General features: G+C 49.2%; 1 protein-coding gene across 1 annotated transcript in view; it reads right to left on the minus strand.

Moving 5' to 3' along the window:
* Positions 1 to 1113: 1113 nt before the first annotated feature.
* MDGA2 (MAM domain containing glycosylphosphatidylinositol anchor 2) overlaps positions 1114 to 24307 on the minus strand; it is a 299150-nt gene continuing 275956 nt past the window's right edge. Inside the window, exons 12-17 of the mRNA XM_065063026.1 lie at positions 18388 to 18408; positions 16335 to 16490; positions 14239 to 14397; positions 9432 to 9562; positions 4315 to 4420; positions 1114 to 3065 (exon numbers count right to left, since the gene is read on the minus strand). Coding sequence (XP_064919098.1) covers positions 2977 to 3065; positions 4315 to 4420; positions 9432 to 9562; positions 14239 to 14397; positions 16335 to 16490; positions 18388 to 18408 — 662 coding nt within the window. The 3' untranslated portion in view covers positions 1114 to 2976. The remainder of the gene's footprint in view (positions 3066 to 4314; positions 4421 to 9431; positions 9563 to 14238; positions 14398 to 16334; positions 16491 to 18387; positions 18409 to 24307) is intronic.

Below are 24307 nucleotides of genomic sequence, written 5' to 3' on the forward strand. Positions count from 1 at the left end.
TTCAGCGGCGTGTATTAGGGATGTGAAAGAAGGTAACGCTGCTCCTACATCAACATCTGAAAGAGAAAAGCAGCATTTCTTAGTGCCTTCTTCTGTATCCCGCAGAATGAAACTGAAACAGGCACAGGAATCAATTCCCTTTCGCACAAAGACCTGAGATTTCAGGTTATCCTGCCTCAAAAGATGACAACTCTGATCTTTGCTGTCAATTGAAAAGCGGACCCAAACCTTTATGAAATATTCAGCATGGTTCTTGAACAAGGGAAAGACAAATCAAAATACAAAGACGAAAAACCGTTTTCAGTTTGCAGTCTGGGCTCGGGATTTAAACAAGCGATCGCGATCTCCATGTCCTTCTCCCCCTCAAATCGTCCCCGTCCCAGCGCTGCCATCCCCATGATCCCAACGCGCTCCTCCTGCTGGTCAACAGCCACCCCAGTTCCAGTGATTGGGCGTCACAGAGCAGAACCAGGTTTGGCGAGGCGAGCATGTCCCGAGCGCCGGGGACCTTGTGCAGCACCCACCGTGGGTGTCCCCCCCGGCTGCTGCTCCAACCCAAAATGAGCGAAACCAAGCCGCACGGGACCGAGCGGGACACCCGTCGGGAGAATCTGCTGCAGCAATCCCGTGTATTCACTCCTGGGGGCTCCCGGGAGCCACCAAAAAGGCTCCGGGACGGTCCCACCGCTCTGTGGCTTCCACCAGAGATGAGGGGAGGACACGCACCCCAAGGTTTGGTTTCCACAAACCCTCAACATTGAGATGCGCCAACCTCCTAAGCAAAGAATCTGCATCAGGGTCTCACCTGGCCCTGTGTCCACAATTCCAATCCAGTGCTCGCCAGCGGGAATTTCATTGTATTTTATTTTATTGTATTTTATTTCAGGGTGTCGAACCGCACGGTTCATCCAGACTCAGAGCTCCCGCTCCTCCGAGCATCCCGATTCCAGACCAACAAACCGCCTACAAACCACAGAGCACCCTCGGAAAGCTCCGTCCCCCAGCACCACCAGTACGAAGCACTAGAGCTGCAGACAGCGCTGGTTGACAAAGGGGAACCGCGCCGCCCCGGCCGCACGGGCGCGCTGCTCAACAAACACGCACCACGCCGCGTTCCTCACCCGCAAAGAGGCTTTATTGAACATCGCTGTAAAATCATCTCCTCAGGCGGATCACTGAATTCGCACAAACATTTCTCTACAGAATTTATAAAAATCAAGCCTTGTCGTTGTTTTACTGCATCTCGTTGTGCTTTTTGTACTCGTGTTTGCAAATATTATACTCGTTTGTTTTAATGGTTGTACTCCAATTACTTGCATATCAGGGTTTTTAATGCTAGGGTGCCGAGAGAACATAGAATAATAATAATAATTATAATAATAATAATAATACTCTCCTTTAGACAAAAGTCTTTTTTGCTTTTAAATGAAGTTAAAAGCTGAGATAATTTGATGAAAAACGTCTTCAAATTGTCATAACCAACCATAAGGGGACTTTACAACGCGGTGGCAAACCGGCTGGCTATTGGGTGTTCGGGCGGCTCAAAACCATTTGTACAACTTGCTCTTGTAAAAGTGGATTTGTTTTTTTTTATTACTTTTATTTATTTTTGTTTAATTTCACTACGATAACAAAATAATCTCTCTGGATCTGCAGAGTGTGGCTGCAGGGCAGGGGTTGGGCCCCGTCCCGCCCCCGCCGGGCCGCCCACCTCGCCAGCGGGGGTCCAGTACGCTAAGAAAACCTCCTTACCACCTTTTACGCTAAAACGTTATCTCAGCAACCCTTTTCCTCCGGTCGACCCACTCGATAACCTGAAAACAAAGAGATAAAAACGTAACGCCGCTGCTCCCATCCCCAGGGCCAACGGGAGCTGTTTGCTGAGGGACAACGAGCTGAACGGCCATGGCTGGCTGGAAGGTCGGACGACACGCGTCTCATCCCACCGGGCTCACGCAGCAGCTCAGGTCCATCCACGCATCCATCCACCCATCCATCCATCGTCTCCTCGCCTGCATCCGCACCCCCGGGCGCCGTAGTTCGTTTAGAAAATAGTTTGCACAAACCACGTTTCAGCCGTGCGAGCTTCTCTGTTGAAATCATCATTATTATTATTAATCTTATTTATTATTTGTTTTAAATCAGGCTTGTTTCATTGAAGGCACTTGGTTTCCATGGCGATTCTACAAAAGACGGTGGTTTGGTTTCTTCACCCGGCCGGACGGAGGCTCGGGAGGGCGGGGGGTGTGCGGGCGGCCGCGAGCGAACCCCGGGAAGCCGGTGTGACGTGGATAAGCCCAGGTCGCGCGCCCTGGATCGTGATGCATGCAGGAGGAGACAGCGCAGTCACCGAGCACAGCCGTGGGAAATGGGACGGGAACGGCCTAAACCGCTCTGATCCGGGGTTGTTCTCTAGGGGAGGTGACAGCCAAAGAAAGGGCCTACAGTTATTGAGCTCTAGACTAAAAACCTCCTTGAAGGGAAGATGAACGCCAGCTCTTCGCGTACCCTGTTTGCAGTGAGGTGTTTCTCTCCCGCTTTTTGTTTCTATTTCCTCTCTCATCCTTTGTTTTTTTGGCAGGCCGTTCGGTTTCCATGGTAACAAGCAAACTATTCATTTGAAACAAAACCAGCCGTGACTTTGTGCTTTGACAAGGGTTCTATAGCTCTTCTCCGAGAGTCCAACCAGACGACGCTGTGTTCGTTACTGACCACAAAAGCACCTGAAGGTCCCGTCCTTCCTTAGGCCAGGTCTCGTTCTCAGGCGTGGTTCATAGTGAGTTACACTCCCGTGATGCCTTTTAGGTCCCCAGTGCTTTTTAATTATTCTTTTATTATCTATTTACGTATTTATTTAACTTTTGAGTCAGTCAGTGGAGGAATCTTTGGTAGTTTGTTTTTAAGCGTCCGTTTTACAAAGACTCTTTCTTCATGCCGGTGCCTGGTGAATCTTTTGTAGCCTCTGCCAGGATAAGGTCACCTCTGATGACTTAGGACAGACATGAGGATGACAACGGGGATAAGTCGTAGATGCGCTAACGTCCCGGCAGCACCTGATCGTAAATCTACAGAAAGGGGGGAAAAAGGTAGAATTAAAGAGCTGCCTGGACTCAACATTGCTACAAGGATCAGAAGATCAAGGGTTCGGCCACCAGAACCTGTTCTGCTCACCCAGGTGGAGGCAGCTGGGGAGGACAAGGGGGTGACGAGTGACTAGGTCACAGAATCCCAGAATGTGAGGGGTTGGCAGGGCCCTGGAAAGCTCATCCAGTGCAATCCCCCCATGGAGTAGGAACACCCAGATGAGGTTACACAGGAAGGTGTCCAGGCGGGTTGGAATGTCTGCAGAGAAGGAGACTCCACAACCCCCTGGGCAGCCTGGGCCAGGCTCTGCCACCCTCGCCAGGAAAAAGTTTCTTCCCATATTTAAGTGGAACCTCCTGTGTTCCAGTTTGCACCCATTGCCCCTTGTCCTGTCACTGGTTGTCACCAGAAGAGCCTGGCTCCATCCTCCTGACACTCCCCCTTTCCATACTGATCCCCATGAATGAGTCACCCCTCAGTCTCCTCTTGTCCAGCTCCAGAGCCCCAGCTCCCTCAGCCTTTCCTCACACGGGAGATGCTCCACTCCCTTCAGCATCTTGGTGGCTGTGCTGGACTCTCTCCAGCAGTTCCCTGTCCTGCTGGAACTGAGGGGCCACAACTGGACACAATATTCCAGGTGTGGTCTTCCCAGGGCAGAGTAGAGGGGCACGAGAACCTCTCTGACCTACTGACCACCCCCTTCTAACCCACCCCAGGTACCACTGGCCTTCCTGGCCACAAGGGCCCAGTGCTGGCTCATGGTCACCCTGCTGTCCCCAGGGCCCCCAGGTCCCTTTCCACTACGCTGCCACCAGACTCCCTGGTCTCTGCAGGGACAGCGCTGTGCAAGGTCACCTCACAAAGAGACGACGAGAATGGTGTCACCAACCGAATGAAGCAGGAGATGCTGGGATAAAAACCCACCTGGCGTGTGGTTAAGGTCTGTGCTGTAACACACACGTGGGGCTAGAGGGGTGAAACAAGGTCTGTGGGGAATCACAACACTGATACTCAATAATTCCATATTGTTTGGACCCCCTGGATGTATTTTTAATGTTCTTCTATCTGTTTGCCCATCTCGAATCACAGACACCCAACGCCCATCGGCCCTTAACTTGCATTTCACTTTAAGCCTCTCCAACTGAAGCGACCAACATATTGTTCTCTGGGAGAAAACCCATCCTAGAGGGTGTCTCAAATTTATACCCCCAAGATGCAAAAGCTACTTACTGTTGGCCGGCTGGTCTGATTTCATGCACTCTCCTTCCACAATTGATACGTCATCAATAGCAATATCGCCTTCGATGCCGGGGCCCCGGATCCCCTCGAATATGAGCTGCGAAAACATAAAGAACAAGCAGATCAGAGGGCGACGAGCGGAAAATGTCCTGCGGTGTTTTGCGCGGCATTAAACCGCACCGGTGGGCTTGGACTAAGTTAGGAACGCTTCCTACAGCTTTTACGCTTTGGAACGAGCTGGAGAATAGCAGAGCTGCTGATCGTGCCCCTCGTCACTGAGCGAGTGTCCCCAGGTCAGCTCCGCCGCCGTGCCGACTGCACGTCTGTGTGTATGTAAGCACGACACTTAAGACGAGCGGGATTAAACACAGGAAATGTCCTAAGGAGCTTTGGGGTGTTTTTCTCTTTGCGTGTTCTTCTCTTTGGGGTGTTCTTCTCTTTGGGTGTTTTTCTCTCTCTTTGGGTGTTTTTCTCTTTGGGGTGTTCTTCTCTTTGGGGTGTTTTCTGCCTCCTGAAGCGAGCAGCAGGGGCACGTTTAGAAGAACAGCGTCCGCACGGTGTTGGAGGACTGAGCATCCACCCGACCACGGACCACATGAAAACACACGAGCCATGAAATGCCCGCAGTAAAACTGTTTCTGGCTCTTGAAGGTGGCCCCACCAGTCCCTCCCACCTCACCCCCCACCCTGGGCTGTCCGCCCCACAATCTTCTCTTGGGGGACGTTTCCTGGCCCATGAAATCTGGGGAGAAACCTCTGTGGAGCGGGGCTGGTGTCCCCTCACCCTTAACTCAAAGCCAAACTTATCACACGGGGGTGAGAAGGAGCTACGGTTGGTTTGGATGCCCCGAGGTCCCACAGTGATGTTCTTTGACTACCGGTGTGATCACAGATCTCCTGCCATGGTGGGAATTGATGACAGTGACAACCCCACTTGTCTCCTACCCTGTTTAGTGGCTCATCATCGTTCCTAGAAGCTTTGATCCCTGCTAGGAATGGTTTCATATTCACCAGAGGATATCGTGACGTCTTTGATCAGGGTAAGGGTTTTATTCCTCTTTAAGGCTCCAATCTGCTAAATGTCCACCTGTGATTTCAAGGCACTACCAACCACTTTCTGACACATATCCCAAGGGTGAAGCCCAGCAGCTCCAGCTGGGAAGGGAAATGGAGTCAGGATGGAGGTGGGCGCCTTGTTGCATGATAAGTAATACTATTTCCCATAATGCTCATTATTATGTATGGATTTCTACGTACTAAAGAAACCAAGCCATCACTCTCCTTCCCCAGACCCGACGTGATGCTGTTCTGCCATTCTGCTGCTTAATTAGCTTTGTGGACTCATTCTATGTCGTGAGAAATTCATTCACTAGAGAACTTCAAAGCACTTCTAAAGAGTCGAAGGGATTACGTGAGGAATCTGTTTTCCAAGCAGCACCATGTGCAAAGTTATCTCTCCCTTCCCCACCCGTCCCTCAGGCCTTTGAGATGTTTTTGGTTAACAATGACAAGATTTTTTAACTTTAAACTGCAACGATATATGATAATTTTATAAGGGCGTGCTGTGGTGACATTAACTCTTGGGAGTAAAGTCTATTTAAAAACAAATTTTAATTAAATCTGGAGGAAATACTTAAATTACATGCCATAATAACTAAATGTAGCAGGGGACGTCGGGGGCGCTCGGACAAGCTCCCGCTGTTGTCACTGATCCAGCAGGACTCAGATCGGAGCCTCTTCTTTCAGCAGCTCCTTTGCCCGTTAATACAGTTCAACCAGAGCTGGTCATTTGAAAGGAGAACCTTCCATTAGAAATAACGAGGAAGCGCTCGGGCGGTGGAAAATGACCCTGTATGTCGTGGGGTCCGGTCGCCGGTCCCGCTGGGTGAGTGTCACCCAGGGACCGCGGTGCCACCGGACGCCATTGATATCCCTCAACCTCGGCCATGGATGCGTCTCGTCCTTCCGCTGAGCACCCCCAGGAGGCACCTGCCCCTGCAGTGCTCATCTTGTCACGTAAGGCAACTATTTAAACAACATAAAGCATATAATACATAATAATTACATAAGGCGTATATTTAAACCACACATAGATGAGGTTCTTAGGGATGTGATTTAGTGCCAGCGTTGGGTTATGGTTGCACCTGGTGATCCCGGCGGTCTCTTCCAACCCAAATGATTTTGTGACTATCTCCAGCCTGCCTGGTGTGTCCTGCACCGGGTGGAAAGTCTGTGCTGGAGCACTAAATAAACCTAAAACCTGCGCATCCAGAGCTGGACATATGCTGGTATTTTATTGAAGTGCCATGCTGTAGGTTAATTACTATAGTATTAATATATTAATGCAACGGGAAACTCTAACTGGGAAAAAAGTTTTCCCGTAATTTACGCTGCTGTCTGAAAACAGCGTCTCAGGTAATTACCCCCTGACGAGTTTTCAGCTCTGCCTGTGATGATGGGATGTATTCAGTGTCTCCTCTTGTCCCAAAAGTCCAGCTTGTCACAGAATCACAGAATGGCCTGGGTTGGAAAAGCCCTCAGAGATCATCCAGTCCAACCCTTGGTCCAACTCCAGCCCATTGACTAGATCATGGCACTAAGTGCCATGTCCAGTCTCAGTTTCAAACCCTCCAGGGCCGGTGAGTCCAGCACCTCCCTGGGCAGCCATTCCAATGCCTGACCACTCTCTCTGCAAAGAATTGCTTTCGCATCTCCAGCCTCAGTTTCCCCTGGCAGAGTTGAAACCCACGCCCCCTTGTCCTATTGCTGACTGCCTGGGAGAAGAGCCCAATCCCCACCTGGCTAGAACTGCCCTTCAGATAGTTCTAGAGAGTGCTGAGCTCAGCTCTAAGCCTCCTCTTCTCCAGACTAAACAAGCCCAGCTCCCTCAGCCTCTCCCCATAGCTCTTGTGTTCAAGTCCCTTCCCCAGTCTTGTTGCTCTTCTCTGGACCCGCTCCAGCACTTCAATCTCTTTCCTGAGCTGAGGGGCCCAGAACTGAACACAATACTCCAGGTGTGGCCTCCCCAATGCAGAGTACAGGGGAAGGATCACTGCCCTTGTCCTGCTGACCACGCTGGTTTGGATACAGGAAATTCCCGAAATTCATGCATTTCAAGAGACCATTGTAAATATTTTTTTCACAGGATAATATTGCCTTCCAGTTGCTAATCTGAAATTACAAAGCACTTTATATCGACTACCAGCATCTTCTGGAAACTGAAAGACATTTTGTCTTCAAGCAAATCGCCGCTGTTCCACCATTAAAGTGCGTGTTATTAAAATCTACGGTGCTCACCTATTTAAAGCAAGGAAAGCAATGATCTGTCTGTACCCGTGTCCCCAGCCCCACCTCTGATCCCCCCGTGCCCCACAGCCACACGTGTGCGCTGGGGAAGGAGGGATTCAGACTGACCATGGTCTTGCAGTGAAATGAACCAAGTTGAGGAAATGTGTAAAAAGGAAGAACTTTGAGGTCAGGCCAGGACATGGAAGTGAGTTAACGCCATTTGGCTGCTAAATGTTACGCAAACTGGCAGTAGATTAAAACATAAGCGTTAGGTTGACAACAATTTTAGCCGGATCTGTTAAGCATTAATTCTGAATTTGTTTGATTGTTGCAAGCAAGCAATTCTACAGAAGAGTCCCCAGAGCCAACAGTGCTCTTCGAGTTGGCAGAAAGCGCTGCTGCGGAAGGTGAACAGCTGTGTCCTGCTCCAGTAGGACAGACAAGAACCGGGGCACCCAAAACATTGAAGGCCTTGGTGCTAAAGATACCTCTTTTCCACTCTGAATAAGCACAGGAGGGAGGACACATGTAAATTCTGAAATGAAAGAGTCCATGGTGCTGTATTTTATCTGGGTATCCTAGGATAGCCCTAGAAGTACAAAGCAAAAACTGAACTAATAACTAACATTCGTACAAATATTTCATTACCTGTTCCTCCCAATGCTATGTTTTGTCAGCTAGATTTTGTGTGTTCTTATAAGCATCAGGTTCAGTTTTCATTCCAATCCTGTTCTTAAGCTTAGGTAGTAGAAGAAGATAGTTTGCCCATAGTAAAAAATGGGGCAGATCTGTCAACAGCTAACACTTCGCACTGATGCAGCTGTACCATTCCGAATTTTTAGCATGTATAAAATCATAAAATCAATAATAGTCTGCCGGGAGTAGTAATTTTTAAGCCATTAGCCATCAAAGCCATGCTGTGTCTTACAGTACCAAAGTCTGCATTACTGTAGCCCAGTGTACAGACAAGCCTGTACATGTATCACAGTATCACAGTATGTTTGGGATTGGAAGGGCCCTGGAAAGCTCATGCAGTGCAATCCCCCCATGGAGCAGGAACACCCAGATGAGGTTACACAGGAAGGTGTCCAGGCGGGTTGGAATGTCTGCACAGAAGGAGACTCCACAACCTCCCTGGGCAGCCTGGGCCAGGCTCTGCCACCCTCACCAGGAACAAGTTTCTTCTCAAATTTAAATGGAAGCTCCTGTGTACCAGTTTGAACCCATTGCCCCTTGTCCTATCATTGGCTGTCACCAAGAAGAGCCTGGCTCCATCCTCCTGACACTCCCCCTTTCCATATTGATCCCCAGGAATGAGTCCCCCCTCAGTCTCCTCTTGTCCAGCTCCAGAGCCCCAGCTCCCTCAGCCTTTCCTCACATGGGAGATGCTCCACTCCCTCCAGCATCTTGGTGGCTGCGCTGGACTCTCTCCAGCAGTTCCCTGTCCTGCTGGAACTGAGGGGCCACAACTGGACACAATATTCCAGGTGTGGTCTCCCCAGGGCAGAGCAGAGGGGCAGGAGAACCTCTCTGACCTACTGACCACCCCCTTCTAACCCACCCCAGGTACCATTGGCTTCCTGGCCACAAGGGCCCAGTGCTGGCTCATGGTCATCCTGTTGTCCACCAGAATCCCCAGGTCCCTTTCCCCTACACTGCTCTCTAATATGTAATTTCCCAACTTACACTGGAACCTGGGTTTTTTCCTGCCCAGATGCAGGACTCAACACTTGCCCTTGTTATGTGCTAAGGCCACATCTCCTGTGAAATACTCTAGATGCAAAACCTGTGGGTTTCATGTGCCGCGCACGAGCCATTACCTGGAAGGACGTCGGGGGGTTTATGTTGACGCGGGCTTGGTTCCAGTGCTGCCCCTTGTTCCCACTGGAAGACCAGAGCGGGTTGTCCATCGCCGTCTGGCCCTTCAGCCGCAGGTAGACGTTCAGGCTTCCTGGAAGAGAGGTGGGGAACAGGAGCTGGTTGGGCTGCGGGGCCATCTGCGCACCCCTGCCCGTCCTTTGCTGGGAAGGACACAGCCTTCCCGGGCTGACACGGGCAAAAGGAGCATTCCTCTTACCAGGGATAAACAAGCAACATGGTTGCTTTAGGCTCAGCTCTGGCTTGTGAAGCCTGCCCAAATTCTTGCTTTCTCTGTGCATCATTTAACTAATGGAGATCGCAGAGCTTGGCAAATCCACCCCAGAGATAGATACGATGCGCTTAGTCCTGCTAAGGAGTATTTCTGAAGGACAATATAATGCTCTGAGTTAACATAACCCTGGTAAAGTTCAACCCACGGTCCTGGTCTTTCCCCCCGCTGGCCATTAAGTTGCTCGTTCCGGCAAGGACATTATTTGCAGCAGGTAACAACGGATCATCCGCATTCAACAGCCCTTCGGTTCACCTCGCGGTCTCAGACCATGAGCGGAAACCAGAGACAGCAAATGCATCAGATTCATCTACCAGGGTCAGTAATTCACGTCAGTTTGGGGATATTGCTCCTTCTTGCCCTGAAGTGCCATCTGCAGAGGCGTGGGGCAGGGGGGTCTCTCTGTACCATGTAAATCATTGCGTTTGCCCTCAGACAAGAACACTCAGCAAGTCGGGTTCCCACAAGACTACAGTTCTCTCGGGCAGCCGGAAGCTCTTAGGGATCACACTTGCAGTGAGACTGCTCAGATGTGGGGCAGCTGCACAGCCACTCGGCTCCTGATAATACAAATGTCTTATTTCCAGCAACGGTGAAGCTCAGCGCCTTGGAAAGCGTAAGGATTGAACGTGTGACGGAGCAGCAAACATCCTCATCGCGGCTGTTTGCACGAGGTACCACACGTGTGTGACAACCTTGGAGCGCTCCCCCATCCTCAGTAGAACAAAGACCTCATTGTGCCTTAAACGTGTGGTTCTTGTTACTTTGGGAGGAAGAGATCACAGAATCCCAGAATGGCCTGGGTTGGAAAAGCCCTCAGAGATCATCCAGTCCAACCCTTGGTCCAACTCCAGCCCATTGACTAGATCATGGCACTAAGTGCCATGTCCAGTCTCAGTTTCAAACCCTCCAGGGCTGGTGAGTCCAGCACCTCCCTGGGCAGCCATTCCAATGCCTGACCACTCTCTCTGCAAAGAATTGCTTTCGCATCTCCAGCCTCAATTTCCCCTGGCAGAGTTGAAGCCCATGGCCCCTTGTCCTATTGCTGACTGCCTGGGAGAAGAGCCCAATCCCCACCTGGCTAGAACTGCCCTTCAGGTAGTTCTAGAGAGTGCTGAGCTCAGCTCTAAGCCTCCTCTTCTCCAGACTAAACAAGCCCAGCTCCCTCAGCCTCTCCCCATAGGGCTTGTGTTCAAGTCCCTTCCCCAGTCTTGTTGCTCTTCTCTGGACCCGCTCCAGCACTTCAATCTCTTTCCTGAGCTGAGGGGCCCAGAACTGAACACAATACTCCAGGTGTGGCCTCCCCAATGCAGAGTACAGGGGAATGATCACTGCCCTTGTCCTGCTGACCACGCTATTTTTGCTACAGGACAGGACCCATTGGCCTTCTTGGCCACACTGGGCACACTGTTGGCTCACGTTGAGCCTCCTGTCCATTAGTCCCCCAGGTCCCTTTCTGCCTGACTGCTCCCCAGCCACTCTGTGCCCAGCCTGGAGCGCTGCAGGGGGTTGTTGTGGCCAAAGTGCAGCACCCGGCACTTGGCCTTGTTGAACTTCAGCCCATTGGAATCAGCCCATTTTTCCAGTCTATCCAGATCCTCTGCAGAGCCCTCCTGCCTTCCAGCAGCTCCACACTCCCTCCCAACTTGGTGTCATCAGCAAATTTGCTGATGATGGTCTCAATCCCCTCATCTAAATCATCAATAAAGATGTTAAACAGGACTGGACTCAACACTGACCCCTGGGGAGCACCACTAGTGACTGGCCGCCAGCTGGATGACACCTCATCTTATCTTTCCCGAAGTTTTATGGCCATTGAGGCAGAAGACAAGGACAATTAACGGTGTTGCTGTGAAAGGCCTCGTGGCTTAATTGGGATGATGGAGATGAACCATCTGTCAGACAACCAACTACCAGAAGAAACCATGAACCAACAGTTGCCCCTGACGGGCAAGACAACTCACTCCTGGTCAATACCATGAAGACTCCAGACCCATTTCCAGAAGACTCTTCCTAATGAGCACGAAGAGCGAGCAGAGGGAGGAGACGATCCGCCCTCTCCCATCTTAACGTAAATGAACTGGGTTATAAAACAACCCCACGTATGGTACGGGTGGCCGTCACAGGACCGATGTACCCGTGGGGTGGTGATGTCTGACTCTCCCTCTCTGTCTCTCTCCCTTTCTCTTTCTGATATCTTAGTTTTCCTCTTCTCTGTCTCTCTTCTGTTTTCTTAAACATATAAAGTAATATCACTGTAAGTTCTGCCGCTAAAGTCTTGTGAAGTTTTGCATTGCAGTTACTAATTGTTGCCAATCCACTGCTTTTAGAAGGGCTTTTGCTGTCAATGTATTGATAAGTTCTGTGGTACTATAACACACTTTTGCCGGGTCACTGATTGCTGTGATTTGTATACCACCATGTGCTTTTAGTAAATCCATAATTGGACCCCGGGGCGATTGCCTGTGATTCACTTCACATCTCTGCGCAGAATTACCCGGAGTTATCTCACACCTGGTCTCATCTGTTGATCAGAGCGTGTGTCACGTTCAGAGGGAACGCGTCCCTCACCCATCGGTTGGGACACGACAATGTGTCCTTGGGAGGAGGTGGGATGCAGGCTGACACAGCCCATGTCACAGGCCTCTTTGGGATAACCAAATAATTTCACTATCAAAGCCAGGTAATTCTATCACTGCTGAGATTACAGAAGATTAAGATTTTTCATATCATGCCCAACCTCTCTTTGTCACGTAATTTCTTTGCATTAATAGCAGAATGATACCAGTCTTACTGAAAACACAGAATAGCCACTACGGTGGCAGAGACGCTCGGTTGTTGCCCAGTTGGTTGGTGTGGGTGTACCTGCCTGGCTCTCTTTGCTAGATGAGCACATAACCTGTGCTAGATAAGCACATAAACTGCTAGATAAGCACATAACCATTGCTAGATAAGCACATAAACTGTGCTAGACAAGCATATAACCATTGCTAGATAAGCACATAACCTCTGCTAGATAAGCACATAACCTGTGCTAGATAAGCACATAAACTGTGCTAGATAAGCACATAACCATTGCTAGATAAGCACATAACCTTTGCTAGATAAGCACATAAGCATTGCTAGATAAGCACATAAGCATTGCTAGACAAGCACATAACCTCTGCTAGACAAGCACATAACCTCTGCTAGACAAGCACATAACCTCTGCTAGATAAGCACATAACCTCTGCTAGATAAGCAAATAACCTTTGCTAGATAAGCACATAACCTGTGCTAGATAAGCACATAACCATTGCTAGATAAGCATGTAACCTGTGCTAGATAAGCACATAACCATTGCTAGATAAACACATAACCTGTGCTAGGTAAGCACATAACCTGTGCTAGGTAAGCACATAAACTGTGCTAGATAAGCACATAACCTGTGCTAGGTAAGCACATAACCTGCCCAAAACGTCACCAAAAACTTCCCTAGTGACCCCTGCGACAGACACTCGCCCTTCAAACGCAGCCGGAGGCGTCCTGCGATGCTGATGCTCTGGAGATGTGTTGGCTGTGGGGTTCGCACTGAGCTGTGTCCAGCAAGAGTTTACCCCCGATCCCAGCTCCTCCAAACCCCACTCAGACGGGTGGTGAAGCGACCCTCGGGTAGGGGACAAAGCCATGAGCAGGAGTGACAACTACGAATGGAGGAACTGATTTTACTCTCTGACACAACCTGCCAGGACTGCGGGGGTTTGAGCGCCCGTCACTGCGACAACACCAACAGCAACACCATGTGCTACACCGTTCACCTTCCACATCCATTTTTGTGATGGAATGTTCATTAGAAATGCCCTTTTTTTGGAGTGAAGAGGGGAAAATCAGAAATACAGATTGTTTCAAGATGGTGACAGCTATAGAACTACAACCTCTTTCCGCCTCAACGTAGAGACACAATAAGGACAGCGACTCTTCATTTTCTTGTTCCACAACAATGGCTTATTGTTTGCTGCAAATCAAGTAATGGGGACTTCTACTTCTCTTGTGCTTTAGGGCTAATCTACGCTGTTCTTCCAATGGTGGGATGAAGCCCCAGCACTTTCCGGGCGGGCGGACCCCTCGGACTCAGCGCTGTGACTGCTCCGGAATCGCAATCTGGCCTGTAATACGTACCATCTATTGCTGGTGAAATGACCCACTTCATCCTTCTGAATCCGACTGCTGTGGCACGGGGTGAAGGTCCCCGCCTATCTTATCTCGCCAGAGCCGTGCCTAAATGCTAAAGGCGGATCTGCGCTCTGCTCCCCTCAAAGCCTCCCAGTGCCTCTCCTTATGGCCACGGAACATTCCAGCCCATTCCCCAGAGACCCCGAGCACCCCAACAGCAGGCAGAGAAGCTGGATAAACCCATAGCCTGTTTCAATACAGCACAACAGCATTTCTCCCGCTGTTTCTCCCCAGGTGCAAAGGCCAGGTCGCTGGCTTCCTCTCACCTATGTGCTGTCCATACATGTGGTAGTAGAAGCTGAAGCAATACGCCGTGTTGGTAGCTCCGTAGGGATTTTTTGGCGCGACGCTGAAGACGGGACTAACAAGTCTGGCCTTTTCTCCTTCCAGCCTGGGCCGCGACGTCTCAATGTACATGTAGAAACCTGGGGGAAGTCCAAATGGAAACCGTTAGGTTGTGGTCTCCAAAACCCAACAGACACACAAATACACCAGGACATCGAGCATCTCGATTAATTTTTCACATCCATCTGGCATCCCCGTGGATTCAGAGACATTTCTTCTGCATTAAGCCCACGTGTTTTCTACAATTGCTCCAAAGACGTTTGCTACCAAGAGTAAAATCAAGGCTCAGAAACAACTTCAAATTGATGTAACGTTGCACATGCACATGAGAAGAAAATAACCTTTATGATGTGGCTCAGAATTACGACTCAAGGTTGCGATTTGTTCCTATAAACAGCTAGGACTCATAAAATAGAAAGAAAATACCTTGATGGCAACTTTGGAAGGAACATTTTGCACCCCCTGCGTCAACCACAACGTTCGGAAGCTCCTTTCACAAAAGAAGATGATATTCATGTATTCTGTCCCTGGACCGCGCCAACAACAGAGACTATTTATTCAATCCAACCAAGCACATACAATGCGGTGTGATTTTTATACCCTTTGGTAGCGCAAGCAGGGATATAGAGTAAAATACTCTGGGTTACTGCAGCACGTGATGGGTTCAGCGCAATACGTCTGACTTTTCCAATGCAAATATCCACTGCAGTCCAGGACGGGACGTTTCTGTTCACCGGGGGAGCACATTGAAAATCACACATTTTATCAACACCCTAAAAACGGGGCAAAAAAAATCTCATTGTGACAGTCTGAGCCCAAGTTAGGATCTAAATGACATAAACTGGAATAATATTGTGCCAGAGTATTTCCCCACTACACTGCAACGCTTTGAGAATGCACAACAGGAACAACTGGAGCTGGTCAGCGGGCCCGTGGGTGGGTTGTGATTTGGGACCAGCTGCACACCTCACACCGGCAATTACAGAATCACAGAATCCCAGCATGGCCTGGGTTGGAAAAGCCCTCAGAAGTCATCCAGTCCAACCCTTGGTCCAACTCCAGCCCATTGACTAGATCATGGCACTAAGTGCCATGTCCAGTCTCAGTTTCAAACCCTCCAGGGCCGGTGAGTCCAGCACCTCCCTGGGCAGCCATTCCAATGCCTGACCACTCTCTCTGCAAAGAATTGCTTTCTCATCTCCAGCCTCAATTTCCCCTGGCAGAGTTGAAGCCCATGGCCCCTTGTCCTATTGCTGATGCCTGGGAGAATAGACCAATCCCCACCTGGCTAGAACTGCCCTTCAGGTAGTTCTAGAGAGTGCTGAGCTCAGCTCTAAGCCTCCTCTTCTCCAGACTAAACAAGCCCAGCTCCCTCAGCCTCTCCCCATAGGGCTTGTGTTCAAGTCCCTTCCCCAGTCTTGTTGCTCTTCTCTGGACCCGCTCCAGCACTTCAATCTCTTTTCTGAGCTGAGGGCCCAGAACTGAACACAATACTCCAGGTGTGGCCTCCCCAGTGCAGAGCACAGGGGAAGGATCACTGCCCTTGTCCTGCTGACCACGCTGGTTTGGATACAGGACAGGACACCATTGGCCTTCTTGGCCACCTGGGCACACTGTTGGCTCCTGTTGAGCTTCCTGTCCATTAGTCCCCCCAGGTCCCTTTCTGCTCTCCAGCCACTCTGTGCCCAGCCTGGAGCGCTGCAGGGGGTTGTTGTGGCCAAAGGGCAGGATCCAGCACTTGGCCTTGTTGAACTGAATCCCATTGGAATCGGCCCATTTTTCCAGTCTCTCCAGATCCCTCTGCAGGCCCTCCTGCCTTCCAGCAGCTCCACACTCCCTCCCAACTTGGTGTCATCAGCAAATTCGCTGATGATGGTCTCAATCCCCTCATCTTAGAAGTCCTTGAAGTCCTTGGTATGACTGGAAAAAATGATAGAGCTGGGTGATGAACCCCAAGGGACGTCCCAGACGTGTCCCGCACCCCAAGGGACGTCCCGAGGCCACCAGCAGCACTTACCCTCCTTGGAACCCGTGCGGTCGGCGTTGGGCCCGGTGTTGGGGGTGTATTTGGTGTCTCTGGTGGCGGTGCTCTGCTTGGTCCAGTCGAAGTTGTCCGTGTCATCCTGCGTGAAGAGGCAGATGTTGCCGTCCTCAAAGCCGCAGTGGAACTCTCCTGCCAACCCAGCAAACGAGCAGAGGTTTAGCACCCGAAGCTCGTCAATGGACTCATCAATGATAACGAACGCATTGTGGGGTGACGCTTATTGAAAGCACTGGAAAACAGATGTACATTTAGTTTACACCATTCTAGCCTTGAGCGTGTGCTTTGTTTTGGAATAACCCCCACGAAAAAACATCATGACCATCAATGTGTTGATGTTGGTTGAAATGACATCCAGATCTGAGTGCACAGCTCCTCCTCCCATTCTCAGATGTATAAAAGGGACGCTGCATCTCCTTATCCAGCTACATTTCTAAAAAGCTGAGGAGAACAGTGTGTCCATAAAGCACAAACTATAGTGGAAAAAACAAGTGCAAATTGGGTTATTTTGTTTGAGGGACAACAGCATCAGGGAAAAGAGGACGGCAGCTTTTTTAGGATGAAAACATGATCTCCTAGGGACATATTCAAAACTACTCTTGGTTTTCAACAGGTGTAGGAAAGCACGTAATGGCTGAGCGAGAACAAAGGAGCTTTGAGTTGGATATGAAGAAAACGTCTATAAATCAGGACAGTGAAGCACACGAGGGGATTGCTCAGGGGAAGAGGTGAGTCTCCATCCCTGGGTTATAACGACCAGCTAGACCTGGGAGGAAGGTTTAGGTCTGGTCTATCTGGTGACTGTATCACGTCCTGAAGGCATCTCTTAGGCTTCCCCTAAGATCTCTGTAATGTGCTTGAGGTTGAGCGGTAAAACTTGGGTCTAAAGAATAAAGACACTGAGAACCCCAGGGAGGATTCCTGGGCTGGTGACACAGGCTGGTGGGACACACAGCCCCGGGATCCTGCCTGCTGGCTACAACGGGACGAGAAAGTCTTACCGCCGAACATTTAGCAACCCAAACCTCAACGTTCAACCTTCTTCTCCAAACAGAATAAGGCCCCATGCAGCACAATGTGCAAAAGCTTAATTTCATGCACACGAGCAGTTCCTGCTGAGTTTACTCTTCCAGCAAAGTCAATTGATTTATCTGAGAAAACAAGCAAATCCCTTTTCTCCAGGGAGAAAGCAGCCGTCGGCACGCGGTGTCCCCTTCTTTATGGGGGGCAATTTGTGTTCATTGTGATGAGGAACTCGAACACCAGGCATCACGGGACTGCTTGCCCGCGTTACATTGAGAAGGTGTATAAATGTTTGCAGGTTTGGGCTTTCGGTGAACTGTAAATCCCCTTAAGCCAACCGGAGCTTCGGTGTAAATCAGTGAGGACAGAGGGACGCAGGGCTTAGCTTGGGTATGTACAGCTAAACAGGGACCTGGGCTGGAGCTTGTTTAAAACAGAATAAATAAATAACTAAAAAATAATAATAATTAATAATAATAAGTAATAATAATATAATAATATAATATAATAATAATATAATAATATAATAATATAATAATATAATAATATAATAATATAATAATATAATAATATAATAATATAATAATAAATAGATAAATTATAAATTAATAATAAATAATAAATAACATCCACAAATGGACATTATTTCAGAAAATCAGTGTTTCCCTTTAGATTGGGCAGAGAGGAAGAAAGATGAGCCAGAAGCGTAACCTCTCCTTCCTCCACCTCTTGCTTCAGCGGCTCCACAGAACAAGAGGAACTGGACCAGACTTGGACCAAGGGTTGGACTGGATGGCCTCTGGGGTCTTTCCCAGCCCAGTCCATTCTGTGATTGATCCTGTGTGCGAATGATGCCGTCACCCTACACGAAAGCGCGGTGACCCCGCAGTGCGCCGGCTGCGACCGCACGTAGAACACTTGTCATCTGCTCTGAACCGTGAGGGACAACGGGTGCAGGGTCAGCTCTTCACACACGTAAGAGATAAGGAGATAAAGGAATACTTACGGAGATGCGGGTTCACCGGAGCTGCGAGACAGAGCAGAGAGAAAATGAGCACACAGAGAAACTCTGATCCATCGATATTCAGATTACCCTCAGTTTCCCCTTGTCTGTTTGTCTCTGGGTCTGTGGGATGTCCCGCACGGCACATCGGGACTGATGGGGATTATTGGGGGGAGCTGATAAAATGGGCACTTCTATTTCACAGACCCAATGACAAAAACCTCTACGTCTGTAATTATTTACTATTGAACTTCACCTACTTAATATCTTAACAAGCTGGAGCAGAATGGAAGCCAAACTTCACTAGTGCTTATAGGTATCTGAAACATGGGACTGGGCACCTGGGTCTGGGTCCAGAGCGACCTGGGCGACACTAAACATGGGAAATGGGCTTAGAAATCAGTGTGTGGTTCTGTGATACCTGCATGCAAGTAAACGTGAGGATGGATGGATTGGGAACTTCTGCTCTAAGAGGTTTGTGTGAGGAACAGAAGGATGATAAGGACGTGTTGGAATTGCACGCTGTTGAGGGTTTGATTGTGGGGTGACAATAAAACCCTGGCAGGTGTATTGTTAACCCCCTTCCCACTCAGCCAGGCGATTGGAGGGAAAGAAGGACAGAGAGAAGAGAGCTGGGAAAATTCAAAATGTTTTACTAATGCTGCTGATCAAATAGAGAAAATAATACAAACTGTACCAAACCAATCTGGAAAGTGCTGGCAACTGCAGAGCCGGCAGCCAAAGTCCTGGACTGGACTCTGCAGCCAACCGGAGCTGGATTCAGTCTGTCACTGGCCTCAGTTCGTAGGGACGACTCGCAAGGTCCTCTGCTAATGTCGCCATAAGGAAAAGGGACGAGATCCTCGTGATCTCCCACTTTTATATGAAGTATCATGTGAATGGGATGTTATACTTGGTTGGTCAGTTTTTGGTCACCAGTTTCTCGTTGCCCCTCTCCCGAGATGTCCATCCATGCTTATCAGTGACCTCTCATTCCATTGCTATGTCTACCCAAACATGGATCTGGCTTTCAGGAAAATGCAGCTGATCTGAAGCTTTAGCTCTAGGCACACTCACTAAAAGATAAACCTGGTTTTAACAAAACATGCGATTAGCAGAACACTTGCAATGAATTGTTATATGGAAATAGCGGGTATATCTGCAATGCCATCAGCACGGGTGTTGCTGTGTGTTTCTTGCTGCCCTTCCCACACCATATTTGTATTTATAGACGTGAACTCCAGTGTGTGACCGCCAAATTCTGCTGCATTCGGGGTTCAACCCCAAGAGTTCCCAACAGCCCCAAATCAGCAACTCGGCCGTTTCACCTTCCCATCACTCAAACAAACGATCAGCGATCTGCCCCAGCGCCATCTTCTTCAGTCACTTCATCATCACGCTGTACCGGATAACCTCATGGCTTTTACCTCCCAACAACCGCTGGTTCCCCAAGAAACATCCACTTTGTGAAATCCCTGAATGACCGAACTCAGAATCAGCTGAAATTGCTGCAAAATGCATTTACCGACGGTTTATTTGTAGCTAAACTCACGAGGTTATATGGAAACCACCACCAGCGTGTAACCTTGACTCAAACTCTTCGGATTGTCCCCAAAAAAGCCGCCTCGCCAAATGACCTTCACTGACTGATTGACAAAAGAAGAACAGATTAAAGCAGCTAGGCTGGGCTTAGCTCCTCACGTCCCCATTCCCTCCATGATTTTAGAATAATATTGGCCAACCGCAGTGGCCAACGTGTTTCCTGCCCCTGTGCACACCGGGCCAGGGCTGCGGCTCATGAGCTGCCCCCTCGTTAGTGTAACGAGGTTTCGGGCTGTCAATTGGGGCACCATTGGCTGCTAATAAGAGCGCTGAAGAATTGAAACACAGTTTGATTTCCAAGCACTGTTGTTGATGAGTGAGAAAGAAACAGGCTCACCATTAACGGCCTCAGTGCTTAATTAGCAGCAAAGTCTCAAAGATGGATGGACTTCACAGAGGAAAACCTCAGCAATACTGGCTTACTATGGTTTATTTGTAGCTGAACTCACAAGGTTATATAGAAACCACCACCAGCATGTAACCTTGACTCAAACTCTTTGGATTGTCCCCAAAAAAGGCACCTCGCCAAATGACCTTCACTGACTGATTGACAGAAGAAGAACAGATTAAAGCAGTTAGGCTGGGCTTAGCTAACACCATAAACTGGGAAAAAAACCCTAAATAAAAATATAGCAAGCTTGCTCTTGTAAGCAATGGAGCCCGTGGCTGTAGGACAAGGTGCAATTGTTGGAAAGTAAGATGTGGGAAAGCAAGGTGTGTGGTTCCAAGCACCTGGATGGTAAAGGAAGATCAGCACTAACGTGACCATCTGGACAGTCAAAGAAATACTAATGTAATTAGATCATAGCAAAATAGAAACGGCCTTGGACAGATTGTGTTGAAGTATGTTTCTCATAATTGTAAAGAGTTACAGCCCAGACTCGTGAGAATGGTATCTCGGGCTGGAAAACCGCCCCCTAGTGCATGGGATGTGTGAATGTGCTTGGGTGTGGTCTGTGAATGGGTGGAAAAACAAGTGAGACAAACATCACATGAGTTTAGTGTGTTCTTAATAGCAATTAGTGGAAAAACACCTTTTGTAAACATCTTAGTCCATGCCGGTACCTGTAAATCCTATAAATTGTCAATAGTGAATAAAGGCGACAGCCTAGGCCTAGGTCAGCTCTCTGCTAGGCCCGGCTCTGTGCTCCTTCCTGAACAAGATCTCTGCCTCTGCGTGAATCCCTGTCCGCGTCCTGGTGTGCGTAGTTCCTAATCGCCGCAACTAAAATCTCTCTCCAAGTCTCTCTCCAAAAAGTGAAATGTGATGAGGAGAAGGGCTGAGGCCATTGGGGCCGCTGTGCTGCTCACACCCAAAGCACAGAGACGCACAAAACACCGCAAATATACAGAAATTCAAGTGTTTTCTGCCCGCAATTAAAATAAATGTAATGGGAGAAAAACGTAAAACAATTATCTTAGTTCTCCTTGTAAGATTCCTATGATGCCTTTTATTTGCTGGGTAATGTCTATAATTATTTCTTACATCGACGCTGCGCTTCCCGCCAGCCCATTAACTGCTGCGCTAAGACACCAGCGTTTCAGATTATAGTATCAGGCTTTGCATTATAATAATGTACATGATATCATGATTTTACAGTTGAAGCTACAACATCCTTATAATTTGCCTGGCAACTGTTTGCTGACACTACAGTCGTTGGATAGTTGGATACAGTCGTTGGGTGAACACTGCGGTAGAACTGCTGGTTGTAAGCACAGGAAGCGTCAGCCGCTCTGGGATCCCTCCTCAAAGGGACGTCGCTCTAGGTTTATCTTATGGATCAGCATCTGGCTCGTGATTCCTGAGGCTGCAAATTGGTAACAGCACTAAGCTCCAGAGCATCTGGGGCTCAAGCGGCTGCTTCTTCCCTCCTGGGTGCTGGATTTGGCATCTCATGGGCATGTTTGAGATGGGGATGTTGCTCGCAGCTGCGCCAATGGCACCTTCACAGAATCACAGAATCCCAGAATGTCAGGGGTTGGAAGGGACCTGGGAAAGCTCATCCAGTGCAATCCCCCCATGGAGCAGGAACACCCAGATGAGGTTACACAGGAAGGTGTCCAGGCGGGTTGGAATGTCTGCACAGGAGACTCCACAACCCCCTGGGCAGCCTGGGCCAGGCTCTGCCACCCTCACTGAGAAGAAATTTCTTCTCAAATTTAAGTGGAACCTCCTGTGTTCCAGCTTGATCCCATTACCCCTTGTCCTGTCATTGTTTGCCACTGAGAAGAGCCTGGCTCCATCCTCGTGGCATTCACCCTTTATATATTTATAAACATTAACAAGGTCACCCCTCAGTCTCCTCTTCTCCAAACTAAAGAGCCTCAGCTCCCTCAGCTTTCTTCATAAGGGAGGTGCTCTACTCTCTTAATCATCTTGGTTGCCCTGCGCTGGACTCTCTCCAGCAGTTCCCTGTCCTGCTGGAACTGAGGGGCCACAGCTGGACACAATATTCCAGGTGTGGTCTCCCCAGGGCAGAGCAGAGGGGCAGAAGAACCTCTCTGACCTACTGACCACCCCCTTCTAACCCACCCCAGGTACCATTGGCTTCCTGGCCACAAGGGCCCAGTGCTGGCTCATGGTCACCCTGCTGTCCCCAGCACCCCAGTAGGAACAGAATAAATGCAGTAGACAAAATAGGCCTTTGGTGCTGTGTGGGAAGGTTCTTCCTGCCAGCCAGGGGGTATGAGTGTAGATCTCAGGATGTTCCACTAAAACTACACATGGCAACTCAACCACCCTCCTGAGACTGGCCAGAGTGCCACCACCACCAGAAATGAGACCGAGTGACTGACAGGAATGGTGGTTATTTTCTCTCTGTAGGAGCACTGGTCAGTATTTAAGTCATTGGGGAAGTTTTGCAGTCCATGGAGCTGCCTGGTGTGAGCTGGGGATTGCTGCACAGGAATCCCCAACGTATGGATGAAAAATATGGATGCGACTTCTGCTTCCGATCACCTTTGGGAACACCCCGGGTCTTCCCCTCGTGCACATGGGCAACGCAAGGAGACCAGACTCCTACAAGTGTGTCACAAAATAGGAGTTTGCTTGGGCGAAGAGGCTCAACGAGGAGTGAAATCCAATAGGGATGGAAGAAGAATGGCCACCTCCTCATTTGTGCGTTAATGGATTGAGTAAACAAGCCCTTTTGTCTTGACGAGCTTTGGGAAGTGTGGACGTAGCAAACACTCTCCTACAACAGGCAAACCCGGGATCCATTCACCGCCATCATTAGCACAACGTGAATTCAGTGCCATGTTAGAACTGATGTTTGCAACTGCTTAATGTAACGTTTTCCCTCGCTATTAACGCAGTGATGATAATTTACGACGAGAGCGAGTAGGGCAGAGCTAATCGCTAATTATGAAGAATTGCACATGACATTTAATTCCTTTCAGATTTCCTTTCTGCTCGGCTGTTGCCCATCACAAACCACACAATGGTATCATGGGTAGACCTTCCCTCCCTCTAAGGTGCCTCTTGCCCATTTGTTGCCCATTCGTTACCGTGATTCAGCTATTCCTTGAATAAATACTCCAAGAAAGGTATTTCAAGGGATTTTTCGGAGCTCTAGGAATTAATTGCTGGGAATGCTGGGAGACAGAAGTATTCCATCCCATAATTGTCATACCCCCTATATAAGAAGGTGATCATGAGGGTCACACTCTCTTCGACCATGTCCGGCATCTAGAGAGGACCCTGTCTGTCTGCCTGTGATCCACAGGCCTCAGGCACCTCATCCTGCACCCAGGTTCTGGGTTGAGAGTTCGGGAGGGACCCAGGAGTTCAGCGGGACCCAGGAGTTCAGGAAGGACCCAGGAGTCGGGGCGCCTGGCCTGCAGCTGCTGGAGCCGCCAGCTCCGCACCCCCAGCTCTACTGCTGCAGTGACGCCAACTCCACATGGAGCACTCCAGATTGGGTTTGTATAGGTTGTATATATATTCTCTATTTATTAGTAGCGTTAGTAAAACCCTTTAAAACTCTCCAACTTGAAGTCTCAGTCTCTCTTCCTTTCCCCTTATCTTTCCAATCATCTTTCCGATCTAAAGGAAGGGGTGGTGGGAGGCAAGGGGATAACAGGGAGAGTCTGCTGTGGTTTATTGCCACCTTGCCTTAAACCTTGACAGATCTATTTCATGAAGCTAACATTAATTTGTTCTATTTTTGCCCCCTATTTCACACCAACTTCAACAGGATTTTGCATTTTGGCTGTTTGGAGACATTTCCGGGGTGGAGGTTTTTGTTCCTACCCATAGACCCCTCTTTCTCACAATCCCCCCCATCCTTCGCAGCGTGTTTTGCGGGAGTTGGTGACAGAA

Source organism: Columba livia, chromosome 5 (genome assembly GCF_036013475.1).
Source record: "Columba livia isolate bColLiv1 breed racing homer chromosome 5, bColLiv1.pat.W.v2, whole genome shotgun sequence".
NCBI lineage: Eukaryota > Metazoa > Chordata > Aves > Columbiformes > Columbidae > Columba > Columba livia.